Raw genomic sequence first — 22,023 nt, forward strand, 5'->3', positions numbered from 1 at the left:
AAGTCAGTTTGAGGAGAAATAGACAGGATTTCTGATCATATGTATACATTACAAATATTGCGTCTCATCAGCCATCATTGTGTCTGTAAAGTGCAATCATATCATATCATGGGATCTTTATCTGTCCAAAAGCCTGACATTTGTTTTCATCATTATTCTGGGTATGTTTAGAACATGTCATTTAAAGAAATAACGATAAACTCAGAAGAGGTAGAAGCAGAAGAAAGGATAGATGGAAGACCGCAAAGAGAGTGGGTCTGGTATATAAACACCTTTGCACTGAGCGAGGTATATGCTGGCACTGCCTGTTTACTCCACCAAGTAAATACATTATGCATTCCTGTGGCTGTTGTTTACAATGAAAGCCCGGAGAAAAGTAGGACTGCAGTGCTAAAGCGATAAGGCCAGATGAAATGGCCCATCAAAAAGTCTCTATAGTGCACTTTGGTCGAAGGCTTCTGCAGATAGGAATCTAAGTTGTTCAAGAGAGGACCTAGAGTAACGGCACACTGACTCACGGCTTAAGTGATGTGAGCATTTCATTTCTACTATCACATGCGTCCTAACAGGGAAGTCTCTATTTTAATGTGACAATGTAGAGTCTTAGCAATCAAAAGGGATACTTGAGATGAGAGATTTTCTTCTGGAGGTTATAACTGTGTTTGCTGCTATCATTTGTATGGAAGCATCACTAGGGACTTTCACATGTGCTTTCCTATAATCAGCCCGTGGAATCCCTCCCAGCTTATGAAGCACTCACAGACGCACTTGTATACAACAGGCGGACATTAATTAGAAAGGAGTACCTCATTGACCAGCTGGGCGGCCGCTGGCTCTCCAAGCCTCACGACACGAGTCCAGCCCGCTGGTCACAGGCAGGTTTATCTGCGTGTCACGTGTAAATGTACCAACATGTGTTTCCTCTCTCATTTTTAAAAGTCTTGTAATGCTCCGTCTTCGCAATCGGCCCAGGGAAATGGCATTATGGTGACGCCATCATAGATTTACATTTGGTTACAATTTGTATGCATGTTCAATTTCTTTCCATCAAAAATAATTTGATATATGATTTTCAATATTTTAGCTCAACAGCCTAATTTGATCAATTTCTCTGTTTCTCTCTTATGTTTTTAATTTTGTTCATTTCCTTTTTTTTGTACCACCCTTGGGAGACAGTGACTAAGTCCCTGAGTTTATGTTGTACCTCTATTTGTGGATTGGTTTTGACAACTAACTCATCCATCCAGACAGAGAAAGGGAACACTAAGAACCATCATTTTAACCCCTTAACGGCACATTTAAACAAGGTGGAGCTCACTGTGCTCTGGGCTATTCTCAATGTAATGTTTGTCTTTCTGGCTTGTGTTTTCAAAGTGGTTAATTGGCCTCTGTTTAGTCTAACTATTCTTCTTCTGACCATATTACTAAAGCACTATATATATATTTACTAAATATCTTAGGATAGAATCATGAGGATTTAAGGTAGCTGTATAACATAATGAATGTATTCAATGCCTTATTTTCTTCAAAAAAGTGTTTTAAATGGAAATAAAAGCGTACTCTTTGTTTATCATTTGTTTCTGTTGTCCTTCTCTTTCCAGCCGTGTTCAACCTTATTCCAGTGGGGCTGCGAGTGGTGGCCATCCAGGGGGTGCAGACCAAACTCTATCTGGCTATGAACAGCGAGGGCTTCCTGTACACATCAGTAAGTGTCTCCATTTATGTATGAGTGTTCGTGCGTGTGTGTGTATGTGTGCATGGAATGGGGTCCTGACGTCTATCCTAGTGGATTAGCTTAGCGTACGGCTGTATGCAGAGAAAATGTTATATCTACGGAAGACATCCTGTGGTGACGTGAGTGATGATAAGAAACCCAACAAGAACATGTGAGAGAATACATAGATTTCTTTCTTTTATTTATATATTTTGAGGAAATGGGTAGCTCACTCTCTCTGTGCCCACTCAGACACAGCTTCATCCAAGGACTGATGAAAGAGCAGCATCATTCAGTGAGATAATTCGGTGTCAACAAAAAGTTCAACGATGCTTTTTAAGCAGGTGGAGCAGTGACATATCCGATCGTGGCAGCTGGCTCTTCATCTTTGATTAAATGTGCAAGGTTATGAATAATTCAGTTGCAGACCGAACAATGTTCCTGTTCGTGTTCCTCCCAAATGCCACCATCACAAGTGCGTGGCAAGCGTCACTGAGAAGACTGACAGGCTGGTCGGACGCTCACCCAGAGGGTGTGCAGACACACACAATCAATGGTAACAGGCAATCCTTGTAGTCAAATTAGTAAAGATTGTTCTGCTTGGTAAAGGTCTCAGTACACAGGCACAATGGTGATTGATTCAAACAAGCTTAGAGACAGCAAAGACAACTTAATGATTGTAGCTTTTTATTTTGCAGCTGCTCCTGACAAATGACCTATTAAGACGATAATGTGATGATAAAAACAGGCCTTCTGGCTCCTCTCTCTCTCTCTCTCTCTCTCTCTCCCTCCCTTGTGATTGCACACAAACACATTGATAAACAGGGTTAATGTGATAGCTCTCACCAGGCAGTAGTTCAGACAAAGACACTAGCTCCAAGGAAATGCAGATGAATAAACAGTTAGATTTTGAGTAAGAGGATCTGCTCTTCCAGGAAGCTCTCAAAGAATTCAAAGACCAAGAAGAATACTGCTGAAAAGGACTCATTTTGAAAATCAAAACGCTATTTAAGTCTGAAAATACACAGTGGCACATACACAATCACTGTATCATATGAATTTGTCAAGAAATCTTTGTAATTATACGGTACAGTATTGCAGATGGGCGTGTTTGTGGAAAATATGTTGGGTGTATTATTCATTATAATGAATTGAATTAATTTTGTATATGCATTTTAGATTTTAAATTTGTAGACACTGTTTGCAGTTCAAACTCAAGCAGGTCTTACTTGACAGTTTGAACAGAAAGTATGCAACCTGATGAGACTGTGTTGTTTTACCTTTCCTTCAGTATTTAATCGTAACTACAACGCATTGAATGTAATGTTCTTCATTTGCATAACTCTGTAAATATTTATTTTCTAGTTAAAAAATGATGTGAAGAAAGAAAATGTATTCAATATATATATTTTTTTTAAATCAAAAGAGTGACAACATAATCACCGTATAGCTTTTTGCAAGTGTTCTCTGGTCTGCCTGTAATTACATTTTAATGAGCGCTTGCAATTGTTTGACAACATATCCATGGGGGTTGCCCCAGCGAAACATGCCTGATGGGAATATACAGCAATAATTGAAATAAAACATAGTACTTCAACCCCTTCCCACATACACACATCTCTATATTTAACAAGGCTCCCCAGCAGTCCACAGCCCCCCAGTGAGTGATTTGAATGATACTGTTTGAACTTGGCTGTCATTGGCAGTAATTAAGAATATGAGGCAAGCTGTGTAGGATTAATTTTATAAAGATGGATTCTGCTGGCAAAGTCTCTACAAGCAGTGGAGCAGCAGTATACGTATTGACCTATTTCTTTTATTGCTAATGTTTAAAGGAAAAAGTGGATGCTAAGCAGTTAGAACTTCATTGTATTGATAAATAGGTCTTAGCTTTGCTTTCACCTTGGGTTCGCCCCAGGGTTCTGACCTGGATCCTATATGGTTTGTCTTTGATATGTTTTTCTTTAATACAAAATTAACTGTGATAAGTTGTTATATTTTGTCTCTTATTTAGTTTTTTTGTGTTGATCTTTTTTGTATCTAATGAAAATAAAGATTGATTCAGTTAGCAAACATTTTGTTTTCTTATATTAGACTAAAACAAGTTCATAACCAAGCTTTAAAATGACCTAGAATCAGGATCAATTTCTACCAAGTTTACAATCGAAACAATAATACATTATTTTTGCAAACACTGAATTTGCATTTTAATCTAATGTGCGTTTTAGGGTGTATTGTGTTTCATTTATTGTGTGTTGTGTTGATTGTGTGTTTTAAATGGTTAAATGTTAGAGCATAACATTCTAAAAATAAATATGCTGGCTGCATACAGTATATCCTTTATGCCGTTTTAAATACCAGCTCGCATATGGAATACAGGACATCTTGTGGGTGTGTTAACTTGAAAGACAGCAGTCGGGGGATGGGTTGTGGAGCTTTCTGCTTCTGTGAAATTACAGAGGGAATTGAATTGAATGTGTAGCTGGCTGCCTAATAGTGCCTGTCTTTCAGGGATTGCTGCTATAGTGCTGCCTTAAAGCCACACATTAAACCAGCCAATAGCTGCATTGGAGTGAGATTCCTGTTTCCCAATCAACAGTGGAAGGACAACAGATGACGTAATCTGGGTCGGTGGGATAAAGTGCTCCTGTTGCGATCTGAATGTTTTTTCTATTATCTACTAAATGCTTGCATAAGTGCATGCATGAATTGAAATGTGAGGGTATGGCGTTTGCAATATAATAAGTTGGAATCATATGATTTACATGTAAAGTCGATTTCAATGTTTCAATGCTAAACTGTAAATGCATATGTATATTAAGGTTTAAAGTGAGTTGTTTTTAGAACGTCAAATTGGTTGCATCACTTCTGCATCTGGTATATATGCGAGTGTTCTGTGCATATAAGAGCATACACCAAGAAAAAGAGAGGGAGAGTGAAAGAAACGAGGAGTGTAAAAAAGAGTGCACATGTGTGGGTGAGGCAGAATGCACCAGTGAAAATATATTCATCCGTCAGAGTCAATGTGTGGGAGAGGAAGAACCAATTAATGTATTTTACTTTACAATCCTTCCATGCAACATTTGCCCCTAAACTTTTGCAAAAGCAGCCAAGCAAGTTCTACAGAAGTGTCCTCTCTTATAGTCACAAGTAAAAAGTGTTTTCTAAAATATTCTGCCATAACATATCCGTAGCAATGTATTCATTTTTCTACTGAAACGTTAATAAAAACCCTTTGAGCTTTTTCGGTATGTTTTTTATATATGGGGGTATATTTTTAGATCATGAGCTAAGCGGTGTCCACAAACCTCATGAGGTGCCTTTGAAGTAGTGTTATTAATTTCCTGGTGGGTCATATTTGAATAAGCGTGATTCACTGATGCTCCAGTAGATTGCTGTGTGTGAAATGGAGAGTTCAGGGCTCTTGGGGTGGAGGTATTTATTTAAGTTGGCAATTGTTATTTCCTAAATTGCTGGGCCAGCTGAATCTCTGCGATGATCATGCATCAAGCATATGATATTGAATCCTTCAGACTCTTGCTAATTTATAAAAGCTTTCCGGATAAGCATTATATTTTATATTTGAGCTAAACGTCTAAAATGTTAAGTAAGGCCCTCTGAATAATGAGTAAAAGAAGACAAAGAATGATGATTATGATGATGATTAGTCAAGGTTAAGGTAATGCATTAGGAGAGTCACTGAAACCTTGTATAAGAAAAGCAGAGGTTATTTTATTCTTGAGAATAACATACGCTGATAATAATTTAAAGCATGATGAATAGAAAATAGAATAAAAACAGCAAGGTTCTCTGTATATCCTGCTTGTACATTGTGTATTTGTACTTGAGTACACTCTTGTTAGATATGGAGTTGGCTCACATGCCTTTTCAACAATTTAGCAAGCACAAAGCCTTTGGTAAATAACCACTGCTCCAAGGTTCCACTCCACTGAGCTGTGTCATTAACTACTTTGTGTTTTGTTTCTGTACAGTATGTGTGTCTGTATGTGTGTGCTGCTGAGTTGTGTGGGTGTGTCTATTTGTTTTTCGTATTTGCAAGGGTCTTTTTCCACTAGCTTAAAGCTCTCCAATGTATTCCCAACAAATGAACACCATGAGTGTACGATGATGAGTAAATAAAGAGGTGCATTTTAATCCACTTTCACTCTCCTGAAAAGACTGGGACACTGAAAAGACTGGGACACTGAAAAGACTGGGACACTGAAAAGCCGGATTTAGGAAGATTGGCCCTCACTGCCCATCCATAGCATTAGCTTTTGTGAGTACAAGCATTGATGTGTCTGCAAAGAAACTAGAACAGCACTCGTATGATTTTATTGGCATTATTGGTGTCATCTCAGTTTGGATATGGCAGTGCGCAGTATTGAATTGGCTTCTCTTGAGAAGAAATCAGCCAAATTCTCTACAGAGACGATCAGATCCATTATGCTAGTATGTCTCTTCCTGCTGATTGGATCAGGAAAACACGAGTGGGGTGTAGTAACTCTGCTGAGTTCAACAGATTGCTGTTTGAGAGTGCATCATAACTGAATGTGTTTTCTTGAAATGCCTTGCTAATGCAACAGTCATTGTCCACTGCTGAGTAGTGTAATTGTGATAGAGCACAAGAGGTTTGCCAGATGGGCAGTGAGTGACTGTGCTTGTTGTGTTTTACATTCATTGATACCCAAAATTGCCAGGAACATTTCCTTCAGTATGTCACACTTAGCACTTGCATAAGCTTTTAAATGTCTTCTTCCAATAAGTAGTCATTTCATCATAATGAGCTCAGGCAAAACTGCCCTAACTTAAGCTGTGATTTCACCTCTCTGTAAAACATTAGATTCTTCTCTTCCCTTTTCAATGACATTTTGAATGAAACTTTACAATTTAAAAAAGATCCCCTCATTAAGAAAGATAAGTGTAAATGAGTTAATTAATTTGTTTACATGTGTAGTTGTAGGTTACGTTTTTTAATTAAACACAATGCAGTGAACTGAGATTTGCATTGTTATAATAAGACATTTAGTAAAAAAAGTGTGCGATGCTGGAGCAGAAAGGATGGATCGATTTCTAAGTCAAACCAAGTCGAAAGCTTTAGAATTAGATAATATCCTATTATTTTATCATTGTGAAGTTAGGGTTAATATTCAAACTATGTGAAGTATGCTCTCAAAATAAAAATGTTGATCAAAACGTAAGTTCTAAAATGACTGGAATGACAGAATCAGGGTGAGAAAAACCTCACACGCACATTGCGCACACTGCACAGAAATACCAAGATACTGAAAATGCATGTACTGTATGGGCAGGGGAGGTGAAACTAGATGTGACTGTTGGCACTGCAATGGGTTTAAAAAACATGGTAGGAATAGAGCACAAGTTAAAGGCCCTGAAGCTTTGAATCCTCTGTTGGTAGATCCAACATCATGGGTTAATACTGAGAGGTCTATAAAGTTAATTGAAAAAACTGCTCACTGCTACAGAGATGCTTTAGAAAATAGGATGAATAGCGATGGACCTTTTCCTATTTCACTCGTACAAATTGTGAAGAAATGTTACGTAGAGCTCCCAGCAATGCAACTATTAAACACATTTTCAGAAATAGGTAAGAGGGCAAGTAACAGCTGACAGTCTTTTACATCCACGGTATGCAGCTAATCTAAATCTGTATTGTATCAAACCCACCAGAGCCATTCATGTTCCTTTAGCCCTATTTGTTCTATATGAAATGTAAGCAGCTCCTAACAGCATTATGTACACTCAGTACTGTGATGTGCTTGCATTGACACAGCCGTGCATCGTTTTGACAAGGACTTGGCATAGTTGCATAATTCCAGGAAAATCCCATGTAGTGTAATGGGATCATTTAAAATCCATTTAGCCAAACCACTATAGCCATACTGGGGGATCAAGATGACACAACTGACATTATTGCTAGGCAGATATTGTCCTGCTTTTTATTTCTAAAGTGATTTACCCTTGATCCATCTGGAACCCGATTCATAATTAAAGTGATGGGAGATTTTTTCACTCGCAGATTGGTTTTAGTGAACAATAGATATGCAATAGACTGAAGGAGATGGTATTGGAGCCCATACAAAAGAATATGACAATTGCTGTCTATCAGAGGCCTGTTCGAATAGAAATGGGGATCCCCTGCCATTTTGGCCCCTCCTTGTGTGAGTCTGTGTGAGTCTGTTGTCCATAGTCTCACTCCAATACAGCAGTACCAGCCAGCAGCCTGTCCTCCATCTTGGCTCTAAATGTGCATGTATCTGTACAAGTCTGTTTATCAATAGACTCTTATTCTTTTCCAGGGCGAGTGTAACCAGCCAAATCCACATAAGCTCATTATTAGAGGTAGAACAGATCTGCTGGCTCGAGAGCTGAGCAGCCCGTTGTTTGGCTCTCGCTGCTGCCTGTTTAAAACTGAGATGGATGCGGCCCAGCCTCTCTAAGACTGCTGCTGCTAATCAGAGTCAGACCACAAGAAAGAAAGGAGACATTAAGCTATTCAAGGAGGAACACTGTCAAAAATGAATCAAATCAAATCAAGTTGTATTTATATAGCACATTTAAAAGCGATTTTTGGTCGAGCCAAAGTGCTGTACATGTAATAAAAACACATTACTACAATCACAATAAAAGACAATTTACAACAGAAATATAGAAAACAAAAAGACAGGGAATAGTCAGGTGTCATGCTCCGCTCTGACTAGAAGGCCGGAGAGAAGAAGTGTGTCTTGAGTGATGATTTAAAAAACCCTAGTGTCTGGGCCAACCACACATGGAGGGGCAGAGTGTTCCAGAGCCTGGGGCCAGCTGCTGCTGCAAAGTCAAAAATGAACAATGTGCGAGATGGATTAAAATATCAATGGAAGACAAAATATCTAAATTAGAAAAAGAAACACATGTAACAGTGTTAACAAATGCCTCGACCTGAGCGTTAGTGTCCAAAAAGCATGAGCAACATTAACATTTTGCATGATCCTTGTTCCTGCTTACACTGTAGTCTGTGTCAATCATGTTTGCACAAATAATTACAGTATGTGTTTAAGATGTAGCTCTAATAAGAATACTGCCATGTGGAAGCTTACCACGTATTACTATAACTCACAAACCGCCTCGATGTGAATATGGGAAGAGCCAGCAAAGTCTTTATTTTTCTTCAAGGAATTCCTTTAATATGTGCAGCAAGACGTTACAAACCTTTTACCATTCTGCTGATGTGAGTTCCACAGTGCTACCATCTGCATAGAAAAAAGCATCAGAGCTGGCAGTGCTAACACTGAATACACTGATTAAAACACTGAGTTGGTTCTCGACTACTCTGGAACTCTTGAGAGTTTAAACTATAAATTATTCAGATACTCGTTTTGGCCTGAGCATTTGCATAACTCCTTAAATAGGTCTTATAATTACATGAACAGGATCTCAGATTTTGAGCTCTGCATTTGGTCTACCTATGTTGTAAATGTATTATCTATTCAATTTACACACGGCATCTATTACACGTCTGTCCGTCCTGGGAGAGGGATCCCTCCTCTGTTGCTCTCCCTGAGGTTTCTCCCATGTTCCCCTTTAAACCATTTGCGACGTAATTGTCATTTTACCAGTGATGATAAGAGATGTTCGGTAAATGGAAGATGTGGGACAGTTGTTTGGTACAGGTATAAGAGTATCTCTACGTTGAAGCTTGAATCTCAGAAATAAATCTAAAATGTCTTTGATAAATAACCATCTTTATCCGCTGCATGAACAGAGGTGAAACAGGGATTGCATGTTGTCATTTCACTTGACCTTTACCTCAGCTTTCTTTGTTTTCAGGGTTAGAAGATTTGTTTCTTCCTGAACCGTGACACTGTGAGCTCCCAGCTGGTTCTGCAGCCCTCCTGGTGGGCTTAGCATTTATTCAAATTGAGTGTTTGGTACCCCTGTGATTTTGCAGCTTAACTGAGAAGCAGGGCTGATCCAACAGGAAGTATCCCATAGAGGCGATATGTCACAACCTTCCTGTGACTCCAACTTTGTTTCTGTCAGAGATTTTGCTGCAGGGTGGTCTGTTAGGGCTCAATCATTGAGAGGGAATAATGAGTGTCAGTTACTAAAGTTTAGTCTGGATTTTATGTTCCGTATGGCCACAATAGAATATGAAAGTATTGTCACCTGCTTTCAACAAGCTCAACAAGTGAAATCTTCAATTCCATTACAGTTCACTGCTTTTCGCTTTAAAGCTTGTGTATGTTTCAGCTGCATTGTATGGCTGTTTAATGGAAAACTTGAAAAATAATTACAAATCTACAATTCAGCAGTTTTGAATACAAACCAAATTAAACCAAAAATATAAAGATACTCAAGTCCATCAATAAGCTTTCATCCCTTCTGCATTGTATACAAAAGCTTTAGCAGCAGAGCAAAACACATCACCAAACAAGAACCTCGTTCAGTCTTTTTAACTACCGTTAGCGGTTCACATGAAGAGTGACGCTGTCGGAACGAAAAATGGAGGCGGTTAGATAGATGACTCCCTGTCTGCTAGTGACATGTTGTTTGTCATGATCTCACAGTGGCTCTTTGGCACTCGGGACACATCATCACTCTCAACATTGATACCTACTAAAATTATGTTTTTTTAACCAAGATAGGATAAATCTGGGGTATACTTGCCTCACTCGTAAAAAGGCATTCATCCTTCTCTTTTGAAGAGAGCTAACTTTATCATCTCTTTAGTGAGTTTGAACCATGGCTAATGCAACTGTGAGTGACTTGTTGTTCAGCTGTTGTTTGCATAAATTGTATTTGTTTTCAATTGTGGACAAATTGTTCGAAGATTGTAATTTTAAAAGGCATGGCGAAAACAGTTCACTGCTGACTAGCTCACACTTTCTCTCGGTCTCTCTCAGGGGAAATGGTCTTCTTACTGATTAGACTCTGTTTTGTGAACTCACTGCCCAAGCAACGCTTCAAATTGGACAAACACACTCTCATAGAACTAAGCACACACACACACACACACACACACACACACACACACACACACACACACACACACACACACACACACACACACACACAAACACACACACACACACACACACACACACACATACACAAACACACACAAAATCCATGCCTCAGAGGAAATAAACCTCAGCCACGCTGTTGTAGCGTTAATGGCCAAATACAGAGGCCCTGTATTCTAAACTAAACAGGAACGTTAAGGCTTCACAGTATGGAGTCTGGAAGATGAACAGGAACATGTCATGTCTCCAGGGAGTGAACCGCAGCCAGTTCATTGGTAAAAGAGATAAGGAAGAACTGTGCTCTACCCTAGTGCATACAGATTGTATACAAACCTATAAAGCCTCACAAAAGCAATACAATATTTGTGTTAGTTCATTAGTAATTAAATAAGTATTCTAAGTGAAATGGTTGGACTAAATGATTGTGTCTAAAGAATCTAATACAGAACGGACAATACTCTGAAAGATAATGAATTGCCCAATGCATAATTAACATCTGGGAGCAAAATGAGAATGAAGTCTTCATCCTGCCTGCATGTATTATTAATGCTACTCTGTATCTGTCCTATCACTGTTATCTATGATATAAAGTGATTCATTATTCACCACGGTAAATTGAATGGATAGCTTTAAAAGATTCTCAGGAGACAAAACAAATCAGGACTTGAGCTTTGAGATAGCTTCTCGTTTCATGCTCCAGTGTGAATGGAAGATTCAGGGCAATGAAGCGTTATTAAGTTGCACTCTCAAGTAATGAACTATTGCATTTCAGCTGCTTTAGTTCGTAGCAGGATGTCAAAGACTCCTGAGACCTTTTGAATTACTGTCCAACAACTTCTATACACTGAAACTGCTTCTCCCTTTTCTCTCAGGAACACTTTACGCCAGAGTGCAAATTCAAGGAGTCGGTGTTCGAGAACTATTATGTGACATACTCCTCCATGATATACCGGCAGCAGCAGTCGGGCAGGGGCTGGTACCTCGGTCTGAACAAGGAAGGAGAAATCATGAAGGGGAACCATGTCAAGAAGAACAAGCCAGCAGCCCACTTCCTTCCCAAACCTCTCAAAGGTAAGCCTCTTTTACATTTTACTGTCACAAGACAAAGGGCCAGGTTGTGCTTTAATAGAGTTAGTCCATACAATGCCAGTTCCAACCATGTTGAACATTGAAAGTGTTTGAAGTTGCTCTGAGCAGCCTCACTTGAACACAAAGCTGTCCGTCTTAAATATTGCGGTGTTGTGTAGTTTGAATATGGGAATAAAAGCGCACATTGTGTGTCTCTCCTGAAAGGCACTCAGATGATCAAAGTTAAGATGCAAAAATAGTTGCGTCAAGAATGAAAAAGTTGTGTAGGGGGAGGGGGTATTCAAAGCTATTCAACAATCCATTATGAGTGCAACGCTGTAACTATTAAATCTACTGAGGTTTTGAGTTATTCACTCACTTTTCTATTTGGTAAATGGGTTGTTTCTCACAATAAGAGAATCATGAAAAGCTTTAGTTCTTCTCTAATTAAATGCCGCCATTTTCTCGATGGGGATATGTTTCTAAAGAGTAAATGAGCTGCTTCCTCATGACCCTGTGACCCTGTACCATTTAGCATTCTCCTTAGAGATGCCGGTGTAGACCTAGCTTCCTGTAGCTGGTCACACTCTGCTGCAGACAAAGTGAGGAACAATGCTGAGCCTGAAGCAGCCGGAACAATATGTTTTTATGCTTTGAATAGTAGTGATTTTTAGAAGTACAGTCAAGTCAAAGAGAAGCCCACCCAACCAGGCTTTGTTTGTGGTAATGTGGCAATGTAGAGGACAGAGGGAGAAATCGTTTGTTCTGTTTCCTTTCATCTTCAACAAGACACAGATTTACCTGTCAACAGAGAGGAGACAGAGAGAGTCTGTTTTCACTTCAGTAGGATACAAGAAAAGCACTTCTTTACAAAGTAAGAAATAAAAGCCCAACCGATGACAAAGAGGACATTTTCTTTAGATTTTGTATTGCTGAATTATGCGTTTTGGAGTCGTCACACATGGCTCTTTTAATGTTTTCACTAGGTTACAGTATGTTGTGTGTCCGCATGTAGGTATAAGGGTGGCTGTGTGTTTTCTTATATTTTCCTGAAATATTAGAAACTCTTTTTTAATATAATGCAGTCAAGGATTCACCAAAAGCCATAACACTGCTCTGTATTTCAGCTTTGAGTTACATGTTTTATTTCTACATTATGCAAATGTTATGCTCTCCCTATTTCATCTCTGGTGGAGCTCATTCAGGCAGCATCCTATAAAGTCTGTCTGCCCTTTGAAATCGCTATGATGATCTTTTCACATGCATTTTAACAGGCCATCCAAAAGGTGTGAAATACACTTTGGAGAAATAACCAGAGAATAATTACATTGCAGAATGCAGATTGTAAAAATAAATACTGAAAAAGAAAAAGCGATTCAAATCATAGATATTTGTGTAAGACATTTAATCCCCAAAACCCTCAGCTGGCTGAAATAAAAAAGTGAAATATGTAATTTTTTAGATCCAACAAGCAAATCAATAATGAGAAAAATATCAAAGATGTAGAGTAAGTTATACTCCTTCTTTGAATTTAAATATCTATTAATGCACAATATTTACTACGTATTGTTTAGAATTTAAGTTCCAAGTGTGTCAAGTGGTTTGCATTTGGACATTTACAAGGGAAAGAGAGAGAAATAAAGAAGAATTTCATCCAGCAGCTCATAAAGATTTAGAGGCGGCGGTGTTACAGGGCACCAATTAAAAAGCTGTCTCTGCATTGGCATCTCCTCTAGCCGTTACTCACTTCTCTTCTGGTTCCAGTTTGTGAGTCGCTGCCCACAGCCTCTCATTCTGTCGTCCTCTGGATGAAGCAAGTGCAGCTCATGTCATTCAAACCCAAACAAGAAAATCCTCTTTTAGAAATTCTTGCTGCCTTTATTGGAAAATGTGTACCAAATTCTTTCAAGTGGGCGTCTGCAGTTAAAACACAGGGAGATATGTGAATGAATGTAAAATGGATGGTTAATGTTGGGGATTAATGTTTAAAAATGAATAGCAGCAGTGGTGTTGAGGTGATAATCAGGTCAGTCGCCACCATTATAATCGTACAATACTGTCACTTAAAAAGGGAACTAATCATCAGCAGTTTCCCAGTATAGCCCTACCATTGATTGGTGTTTACAAAGATGATCCCTGGATTGCTACTGTAACAAAAAATGCTGGGCTCACTGAAGTGTCTGAAGGACTGCGTTTGCTGTTTCAGCCACACGCTCCCTTAGGACTGAACTTCAAATAGCATTCTAGGCTTTCAGGATGTTGATAACATCCTGAAACCAAAGACTCAGATTACTGATATTTCTTCTGAAAAGCCGCTGCTGAGATGTACATTGGGCCAATGCTGCAAACAAAGCAAAGCTAAAGCACTAGCTTCTTCTGAATTTATAATGCCATGCTGTGAATATAGGATTCTTTTATTTCAGCACCTGATGTTATCTCTTGAGTCAGCATTTTACAAGTAACTATGACCAAGATGTCATATTAAAACATCACTGGAACTATTATAACTACAAACAAATGCAGTCCCACTTTGTTGCTATCTATCTTCTATAAATCACAGTTCTCTTTTACTGTTGTTTCTTCAATGTACACAAAATATCAGTTTGTCTGATTCTCAATTGCTTTGTGTTTCCACAGTGGCAATGTACAGAGAGCCATCCCTCCATGACTTGACAGAGTTTTCCCGCTCCGGCAGCGGCACACCCACCAAGAGTCGGAGTGCCTCGGCTGTGCTCAACGGCGGCAAAGCCGCGAGCCAGAATGAGTCGACGTAGCCCGGCAGCCGAACCCAGGCCGGGGGCCGAACCACGAAACCTTACCTCCAGCAGAGCGTGAATCCAAGCAGACAACTCTCACCGATCTACGGTTCAGGACTAGCTACGACAACAAACCACACACGAACACCATCAATAAAAAAAAGAGTTAGACACCATCCTGGTCAATCATTGTCAAAAAATCATCAATAGTCAGCAATTTAATGTCACATAAACCATTCTGGACTCAAAAGACAAATAACATTTCTGTTTTGGTCTTGAGATTTATCCATTACTTTGACCACTCTCTTTGGGTGAAGATCGCTTACCAATAACTCATCTTTATCTTAGTTCATTGTTCTTAATTTCCTGTACACGATAACTTTTCTTTGGTAATTTAGACACCAAGTACTCGTTCATCTTTAAGACAGGGACAGGAAGTTAGAGATAAAGGCATTCAGGGCCGCCAGTAATAGTGCTGGACTACAACGCTTCAGTGGTACAGTACAAGCCCTGATCTTTGTCTAATCCATGCTTCTGTGAATACAAAGCCTATAAACTCCCTGGTGTGGCGCATCCTAGTGCTGCTGGGACTGTGGCCAGCCAGACGGTAGCTCTCCTGCGTCCTAGTGCACACGCTCAGAGACTGAGCTCTCTAGCATGGGAAATTAAGCCTATGTTCAGCTGACCTGAAATATAAAGCGACAGTGTGACGTTCTTGCCGTTTTTCTTTTCTTTTCAGAAATGCCACAGCTGCATTTTAGGATTTGCTAATTTTTGGAATTAGCTGAGAGTTTTTTTTAAAACTGGTTTTGTTTTTGTCCCCTCTTGTTCTCCTCCCTTACCATTTTTAAGTATTGTATTTGTTTCGCTGTTTCATGATTGAAGGGGGTTCCGGCAAACCAAAGACAGAAAGAAAGAGTGTCCCTTTAAGCCGCTGAAAACCAAGCCAGGATAAAGGCAAAGCTGGAATTGTTTTCTTTCATTGTACATTTTTGATTAAAGAAAGCAAAGATTTTGTGAAAAAGTATTAATGGACAAAGGAAGTGATTTTAAACACTTTGGAGTTGGCAACGTGCTTGATGTTGTACTTTTTGCTGATATGCTCGATGGCCGAGTTATGAAACGACTATTCTGTGTTCCCATTCCCTTTTGTTACCACTGTGTCACGATGTCTTCGTCTGTTGTCCCTGTGATCCGTTTTTCCTCTGTGCTTGTGTCATACTTCAAGTCTCCCAACATCCTTTTTTGTCGACCCCTATTGACTGATAAAACCATAGGAATATGGTTCAAGCCCCTTCCCAGGATGCTTGTTATGTGTTTGAGTAAATTATTGTGGTGACAATATTTTCTATATTTAAAAAAGAATACTGTGGACTTTTAGGTGGCTTAACATTTTATAGGACACCTCATATTTGTAAAAGTGAAAATAAAACATACAAAAAGGAACATCTTCCCTGTCTCGCACAGGGCATGTACAAACTAAATGATGTACAAAAATGACCCTTTTTGTGGGCTAAGTACTCTTCCTTTCAGCTACATAACTTTTGTTCTGGTACATGCTTCTGGGAGGCTTCTTTTCTTGGTTTCCTCCAGAGGTGGTTTGTATTAGGTGAACCTATATGTTGCATGGGAGAAAGCAGGGAAATTCTGGTCTAGAGCTGCATGATGTAGGCTATGTGTATTAACCCATGTTGGATCATGTGTTCCAAACTACCAGACTAAATCTGATCAAACAACATTTACAGGCAGACATTGTGGCTGCCTGATAACTTCCAGTTGTTTATTATTTGTTGTATACACAAAAATGCACTGAATAAAATGTTTATATTAAGATATACTTTTAAAATGTGTCAGACTTTCTTCTTTGTGCTTTCAAATGCCTTGGTGTAACATTGGGAGCCATGACGCATTCTCTCACTGTTTGAACACCGACGTATCACATAAGACTGTACATATGCCTTCATTTGCCATTGAGTTGAGGAGGAGAGTCTTATAAGGCTAAAAAGTTATTTTTCTATTAATCAGAAAACTAGACAAACAGCCATTACAAAGTATTCTCCACTGCAGCCTACTCCGTAGCTACTGTTAGGCTGGAGAACAGCAGAGAAATCACATCAGAATTTGATCAATTCAGTCTAATAACATTTGGAAAGTCTAGAAGAGCAGAAGGATTGCATTTGTTTAATCTCTATTCTATATAAAACATAGTCAATATTGAAGTGTAAGGGTTATATCTTGAGAAGAACACTCTTAAACCCATAACATTTTCATTATTATGATTTATACATGTACGTATATCTTGATATTATAGACATTGATCAAAAAGCATACAGTATTGTATATTTGGTTATTTTGCCCTAATGCTGCCTTGGCTCAATATTGTTGTAAGTTAAGAAATATCAGTTTGAACTGTAATTCCCAAGGGTTGATCTTGATATTGTTGTTTCGATAAAAGGGATCATATAGCTTCTCTTCACAAAAAATAAATCATGTGTGGGCCAATGCACAATATCACAAATCCAGACCTGATCTGTTTCAGAGCTCACTCCAAGTAAAGGCAGCTGCAGGCTGTGCATGTTACATCATTAGACAAGTAAAAACGTGAAAAACAATCCATTTTGATGGGTTGAATCAGAACACGGTGTCTTTATGTGCAGAGAGGACGTGACACAAGGTAGTAATTAGCTGCCGTGTCAGGTGCTACTAAAACAAGCCTGGGAAAGAATGATCTGAATGATGGCATGACACTGTGTTAACCTGCCGGGCTTTTTAATAAGGTCAGCCCTCTCACTCACTGCCTCTGTCATCTCAGGAAGAAGCACTTTCCTTAATGAGGGGTTTTGTCCATGATCACTCTGCATTGATTGTCGCCTACAGTACATGTCAGGGATGGTAAGGGTAAAGAGTTAATTAATGTGACGCAGAGAATAAAGCACTGTAAGAGGAAATTCACTGCAAATCCTAGTTTGTGCGATGAAAAACACAACAGGAAAAATTAGGTTGATCTAGTTGTCCTAAATCGATATGTTGCTGTTAGTTTCTTTAACATTTGTATAATAACATTAAACAAGTTGACTTTCTTTTCATTTTAAATCCACATTTGTTTATCATATTTCATCAAAAAGCATCATAGACTGCAGTTGCAGATACAGATCTTCGGTCTGTGTGCCATTAATTTGCCAGCTAGTTAAAAAAAATGGATTATGAAAAAAAACGTGGGAGAAATGTCAAAGATAAAGATTTAATGGGTAGTTGTGCTGGATCTGAATTTGAGTTAGAACTCTAAAACGTTTTGTCATTGTACAAAAGAATAAGCGACAAAAGAGACGTTTTGGTTTCTACAGCACAACATTACAGGAAGATCTCCTTCCTTGGAGTGTGAGATAGAGTAGGCATCATTTTTGTCTATGGAGACTGCCTCATTACGCCCATTGCCAGCAGAGACAGGAGAACTAATAGGCCTATGTAATTTAGGCCCCGATATGATCTACTTCATCGTTCATTTAGTTTGACATCCCCCTACTCCCTTCATTTCCTTTTGCCCATCTCTAGACTCCACTCATTAGCATGGGGCAGTCCAATTCATTAACGGAGGCTGCCTGCCCTATTCCGAGGAGGCTATGTAAGGAACGGCCACTTCCACTCTGAGGTATATCTCTTTCTCCCTTTCCCTCTTTCTCTGTCTTTCCCTCGCTCACTGACCAATCAGTTATTCTGCCCTTCACTTCTGGCTGGACTAATGAGTCTTCATGGAGCCCCAAAAAAGAGCTGATATGCTAATCCTGAAGGGGCATCTCATTCACATACACACACTTATACGCACATCGAGCAAAGCTATTGCCACTCCAGTGTGCGAGGATTTGAGATCTGGAGTGAGATCCCACTGCTATAATCTGTCACGAATCAGGCCAAGCTGATGGAGCTGTGATATATGTGAGCAATGTGTACCTGTGAATGCTATAACTCATTACCCCATATCACTGCCAGCTCAGACTGACTGGCTTCATTCCTCACCCTCTCACCCAGTCTCCCTTTCCGTCTCCATTTTTTTCATTTTCTTCCCAATTGCACTTTGTTTTGCGGTAAAATTCCATGGGCAAAAATTACATGAATTTCTGTATAATTCTCTTTAAATTGCAATATTAAATGACTTAGCTCACTTTCTGATTACTGGTGCTACTTTACAATTGTTATTGACTGTATTAATGGATACTAAATTATTTGTTAAGGCTTAGCAATAAAATATTTGTATTGTGAAAGTAAGCATTAATTATAGATGTATTGACATTGATTATATCATAAATACAAATGTACAACCTCTTTATGGCTATGCTAAGGGTATGTGCTATTAAAGTAACTGTATTATAATCAGATTTAACGGTCCCACAGTAAAAGCTATAAAATAAACCATTTTACATTTTATACTGTTCTTTATTGGGATAAAGTCTTCTCAACCTACAATGTTGATACAACAGATGTGTCTTGTTGCCATTTATTATCATTTTCTTACAGCGTTGTCACAAGGTATGTTGTACAGAAAACAATTTTCCACCTGCCTGTCAAGAAGTCAATGCATGAAATGACTCTAATTATGAAATTTGCTACTCATCCATTTTGCACACAATTTAACTTAGTTAAAACGCAGCTTCCCAGAAATATTGAAGCTTTTACAACCTTCGAAGAAGACGATGACATCCTAATGTAATTGACTGGGTGACGCAGATCCTCCCATGAGGGGCAGCTACAGCTCTCATTTTCTTCCTCTGCTCCTTTTATATATCAGTTTCTTGTTGACAATTTAAAAATAATTTTCCTTATCAATGGTAAGTTATCTGCAAATGATATGGGTATGTGAATATAATATGTTGTCAAGAATTGGTTTATTTGAACATTAAGCTTTGCTGTCATTTTTAAGTCCAAGTCCCTGAGAAAATGAACTATACCAAAACAATCAGGAAGGAAAAATGAAGCTAGCAGCCTAAAAATAATGCCACGCTATTTGGCTCTAAACCCTGGAGACACACTAAGAGTAAACAGGCATGAGACTGCGGGCGACAAAGAAAATGTGATAGAAAGGCTTAACAGTGAGATAAATAAAGTCGCACAGTCAGCTACTGTTGGGAAACAAAGCTGAGCATATCCCTCCTGGGGAGAATACAGCAGAAAAGTGACACTTGAGTTTAGTTATTGTCTAATAACAGTGCGTAGAGCTGCATTGTATGCCTGAGCTCACAGATGAAAAACAAACAAACAAAATAAGCCTATTAGGTGACAGCAGTCAAAAACACAAGCCGACTAACATTGTTTCAGCAATAACAAAATGGTCAGTTGGAGAACTGACGATATTGAATAAAACACTCCACCTCTAATGCGGAAAGTGCCAGGTCTCTCAATCCCACCCCACCCCGTGCCCTTTGAGAGCCGAAAACCCAAATAGAGTCTGCTGCTATTTGTCCCTGTAACACCCTCTCTTCCATCATCCTCCCTTTGTGGCCCCGGTTGGCAACAGAAAAGGCAGAAGCTTCATTCTCAACAGATTACCCAGAGCAGAGAGTGTCTCGCACCTCTGCTTATCAGACCTACCAACCCATCATCGCACCAGGGACAGGCGGGGAAAAAGGGTAAGACACTTTCCCCAGAGAATGCATATTGATAAGATCTACCACAAATAGAAGACATCATGGTTACCCCGTTAGAGGTGCAGCACAGCCGGGGTGTTGCATCCTGCTTATTCCACAGGCTATAGTTAGATCTAATGTACTTGCTTATCACAGATGTGGGCTCTTCCCACTTGCTTTTACTTACAAAAAAAACATTGGAACTCATAATTTGTGACAGTGTTTTGTTTTGTTGGATTTAATAACACTTGATTTGACTAAGTGCTGAGTTATCATAAAATAAATACAGTGTATTACTTTAGGCGTGATGATTTTAGAGCATTATATCATGCATTCACATCAGTAAACAGCTTAGTGTGTAGCCTTTTTACACATAAATCCCAAACTAACTTTAGAGGAAAGCTATTTGGGGTTTTGGAGACCCCAGCCTGTTCAAGTCAAAGACATTCCCCCAGTTTGGCAATAATAAACTCTCAAGCTGTACTGAGAACGCAGATAGAAAATGTATTTATACCAGTAGCTTGGCTAAATAGCATGGTATGGCTAAAAAGACCGCACAGTGCACTCGAACTTTGGTCCTATCTATCTGAACGCTCTATCTGAACGCTCTCAGTTTGTACGTGTCAACGATGAATCTTCCACGCAAACCAAAGTTAGCCATGGAGTGCCACAGGGCTCAGTGCTTGGACCTATTTTGCTCACATTATATATGCTTCTGTTAGGCAATATTATAAGGAATCATTCTGTAAACTTTCATTGTTATGCGGATGATACTCAACTATATTTATCAATCAAGCCTGATGAAATTAATCATCTAAATAAAATTCAAGACTGCCTCAAGGACTTAAAAACGTGGATGACCTTACATTTTTTGATGTTAAACACGACCAAAACTGAAGTTATTGTACTTGGCCCGAAGAATCTACGAAACAAATTATCTAAAGATATACTAACTATGGATGGCATTAATTTGGCCTCCAGTGAGACTGTAAGGAATCTTGGTGTTATATTTGATCAGGATTTATCCTTTAACGCCCACATAAAATCAATTTCAAGGACCGCCTACTTCCATCTACGTAACATTGCAAAAATCAGGCATATCTTGCCTCAAAACGGTGCAGAGAAACTAGTCCATGCATTTGTTACTTCAAGGCTGGATTATTGTAACTCCTTATTATCAGGGTGTACCAAGAAGTCAGTCAAGTCGCTTCAGCTGATTCAAAATGCTGCAGCTTGTGTACTAACCAGAGTTAGGAAAAGGGACCACATTACTCCTGTTCTGGCTGCCTTACACTGGCTCCCCCGAACACAGGATAGAATTTTAAATTCTTCTTCTCGCCTACAAAGCCCTTAATGGGCAGGCGCCATCTTACCTTAAAGAACTCATTATACCCTACTGTCCTACTAGGGCATTGCGTTCCAAGAATGCAGGGTTGTTGGTTGTTCCTAGAGTCTCTAAAAGTACAATGGGAGCCAGAGCCTTTTCTTATCAAGCTCCACTTTTGTGGAATCAGCTTCCAGTTTGTGTTCGGACGGCAGACACCCTATCCGTTTTTAAGAGTGCGCTTAAGACCTTCCTTTTTGATAAAGCTTATAGTTAGGGCTGATTAGATTCAGCCCCTAGTTTTGCTGATATAGGCTTATGGTTGANACTACCTATGTTGCAAATGTATTATCTTTTCAATTTACACACGGCATCTATTGCACGTCAGAGGGATCCCTTCTTTGTTGCTCTCCCTGAGGTTTCTCCCATTTTTCCCTTTAAACTGTGGGTTTTCTCCGGAAGTTTTTCCTTGTACGATGTGAGGGTCTAAGGACAGAGGGTGTCGTATTGTCATACT

General features: G+C 39.1%; 1 protein-coding gene across 4 annotated transcripts in view; it reads left to right on the forward strand.

Moving 5' to 3' along the window:
- fgf13a (fibroblast growth factor 13a) overlaps positions 1–16,395 on the forward strand; it is an 85,224-nt gene extending 68,829 nt beyond the window's left edge. For all 4 annotated transcript variants that reach the window (XM_010785675.1, XM_010785674.1, XM_010785677.1 and 1 more), the window contains 3 exons: positions 1,602–1,705; positions 11,613–11,811; positions 14,446–16,395. In XM_010785675.1, coding sequence (XP_010783977.1) covers positions 1,602–1,705; positions 11,613–11,811; positions 14,446–14,582 — 440 coding nt within the window. In that variant the 3' untranslated portion in view covers positions 14,583–16,395. The remainder of the gene's footprint in view (positions 1–1,601; positions 1,706–11,612; positions 11,812–14,445) is intronic.
- Positions 16,396–22,023: the final 5,628 nt, after the last annotated feature.

This window comes from Notothenia coriiceps, unplaced genomic scaffold (genome assembly GCF_000735185.1).
Source record: "Notothenia coriiceps isolate Sejong01 unplaced genomic scaffold, NC01 NC01_scaffold00028133, whole genome shotgun sequence".
Lineage (NCBI taxonomy): Eukaryota > Metazoa > Chordata > Actinopteri > Perciformes > Nototheniidae > Notothenia > Notothenia coriiceps.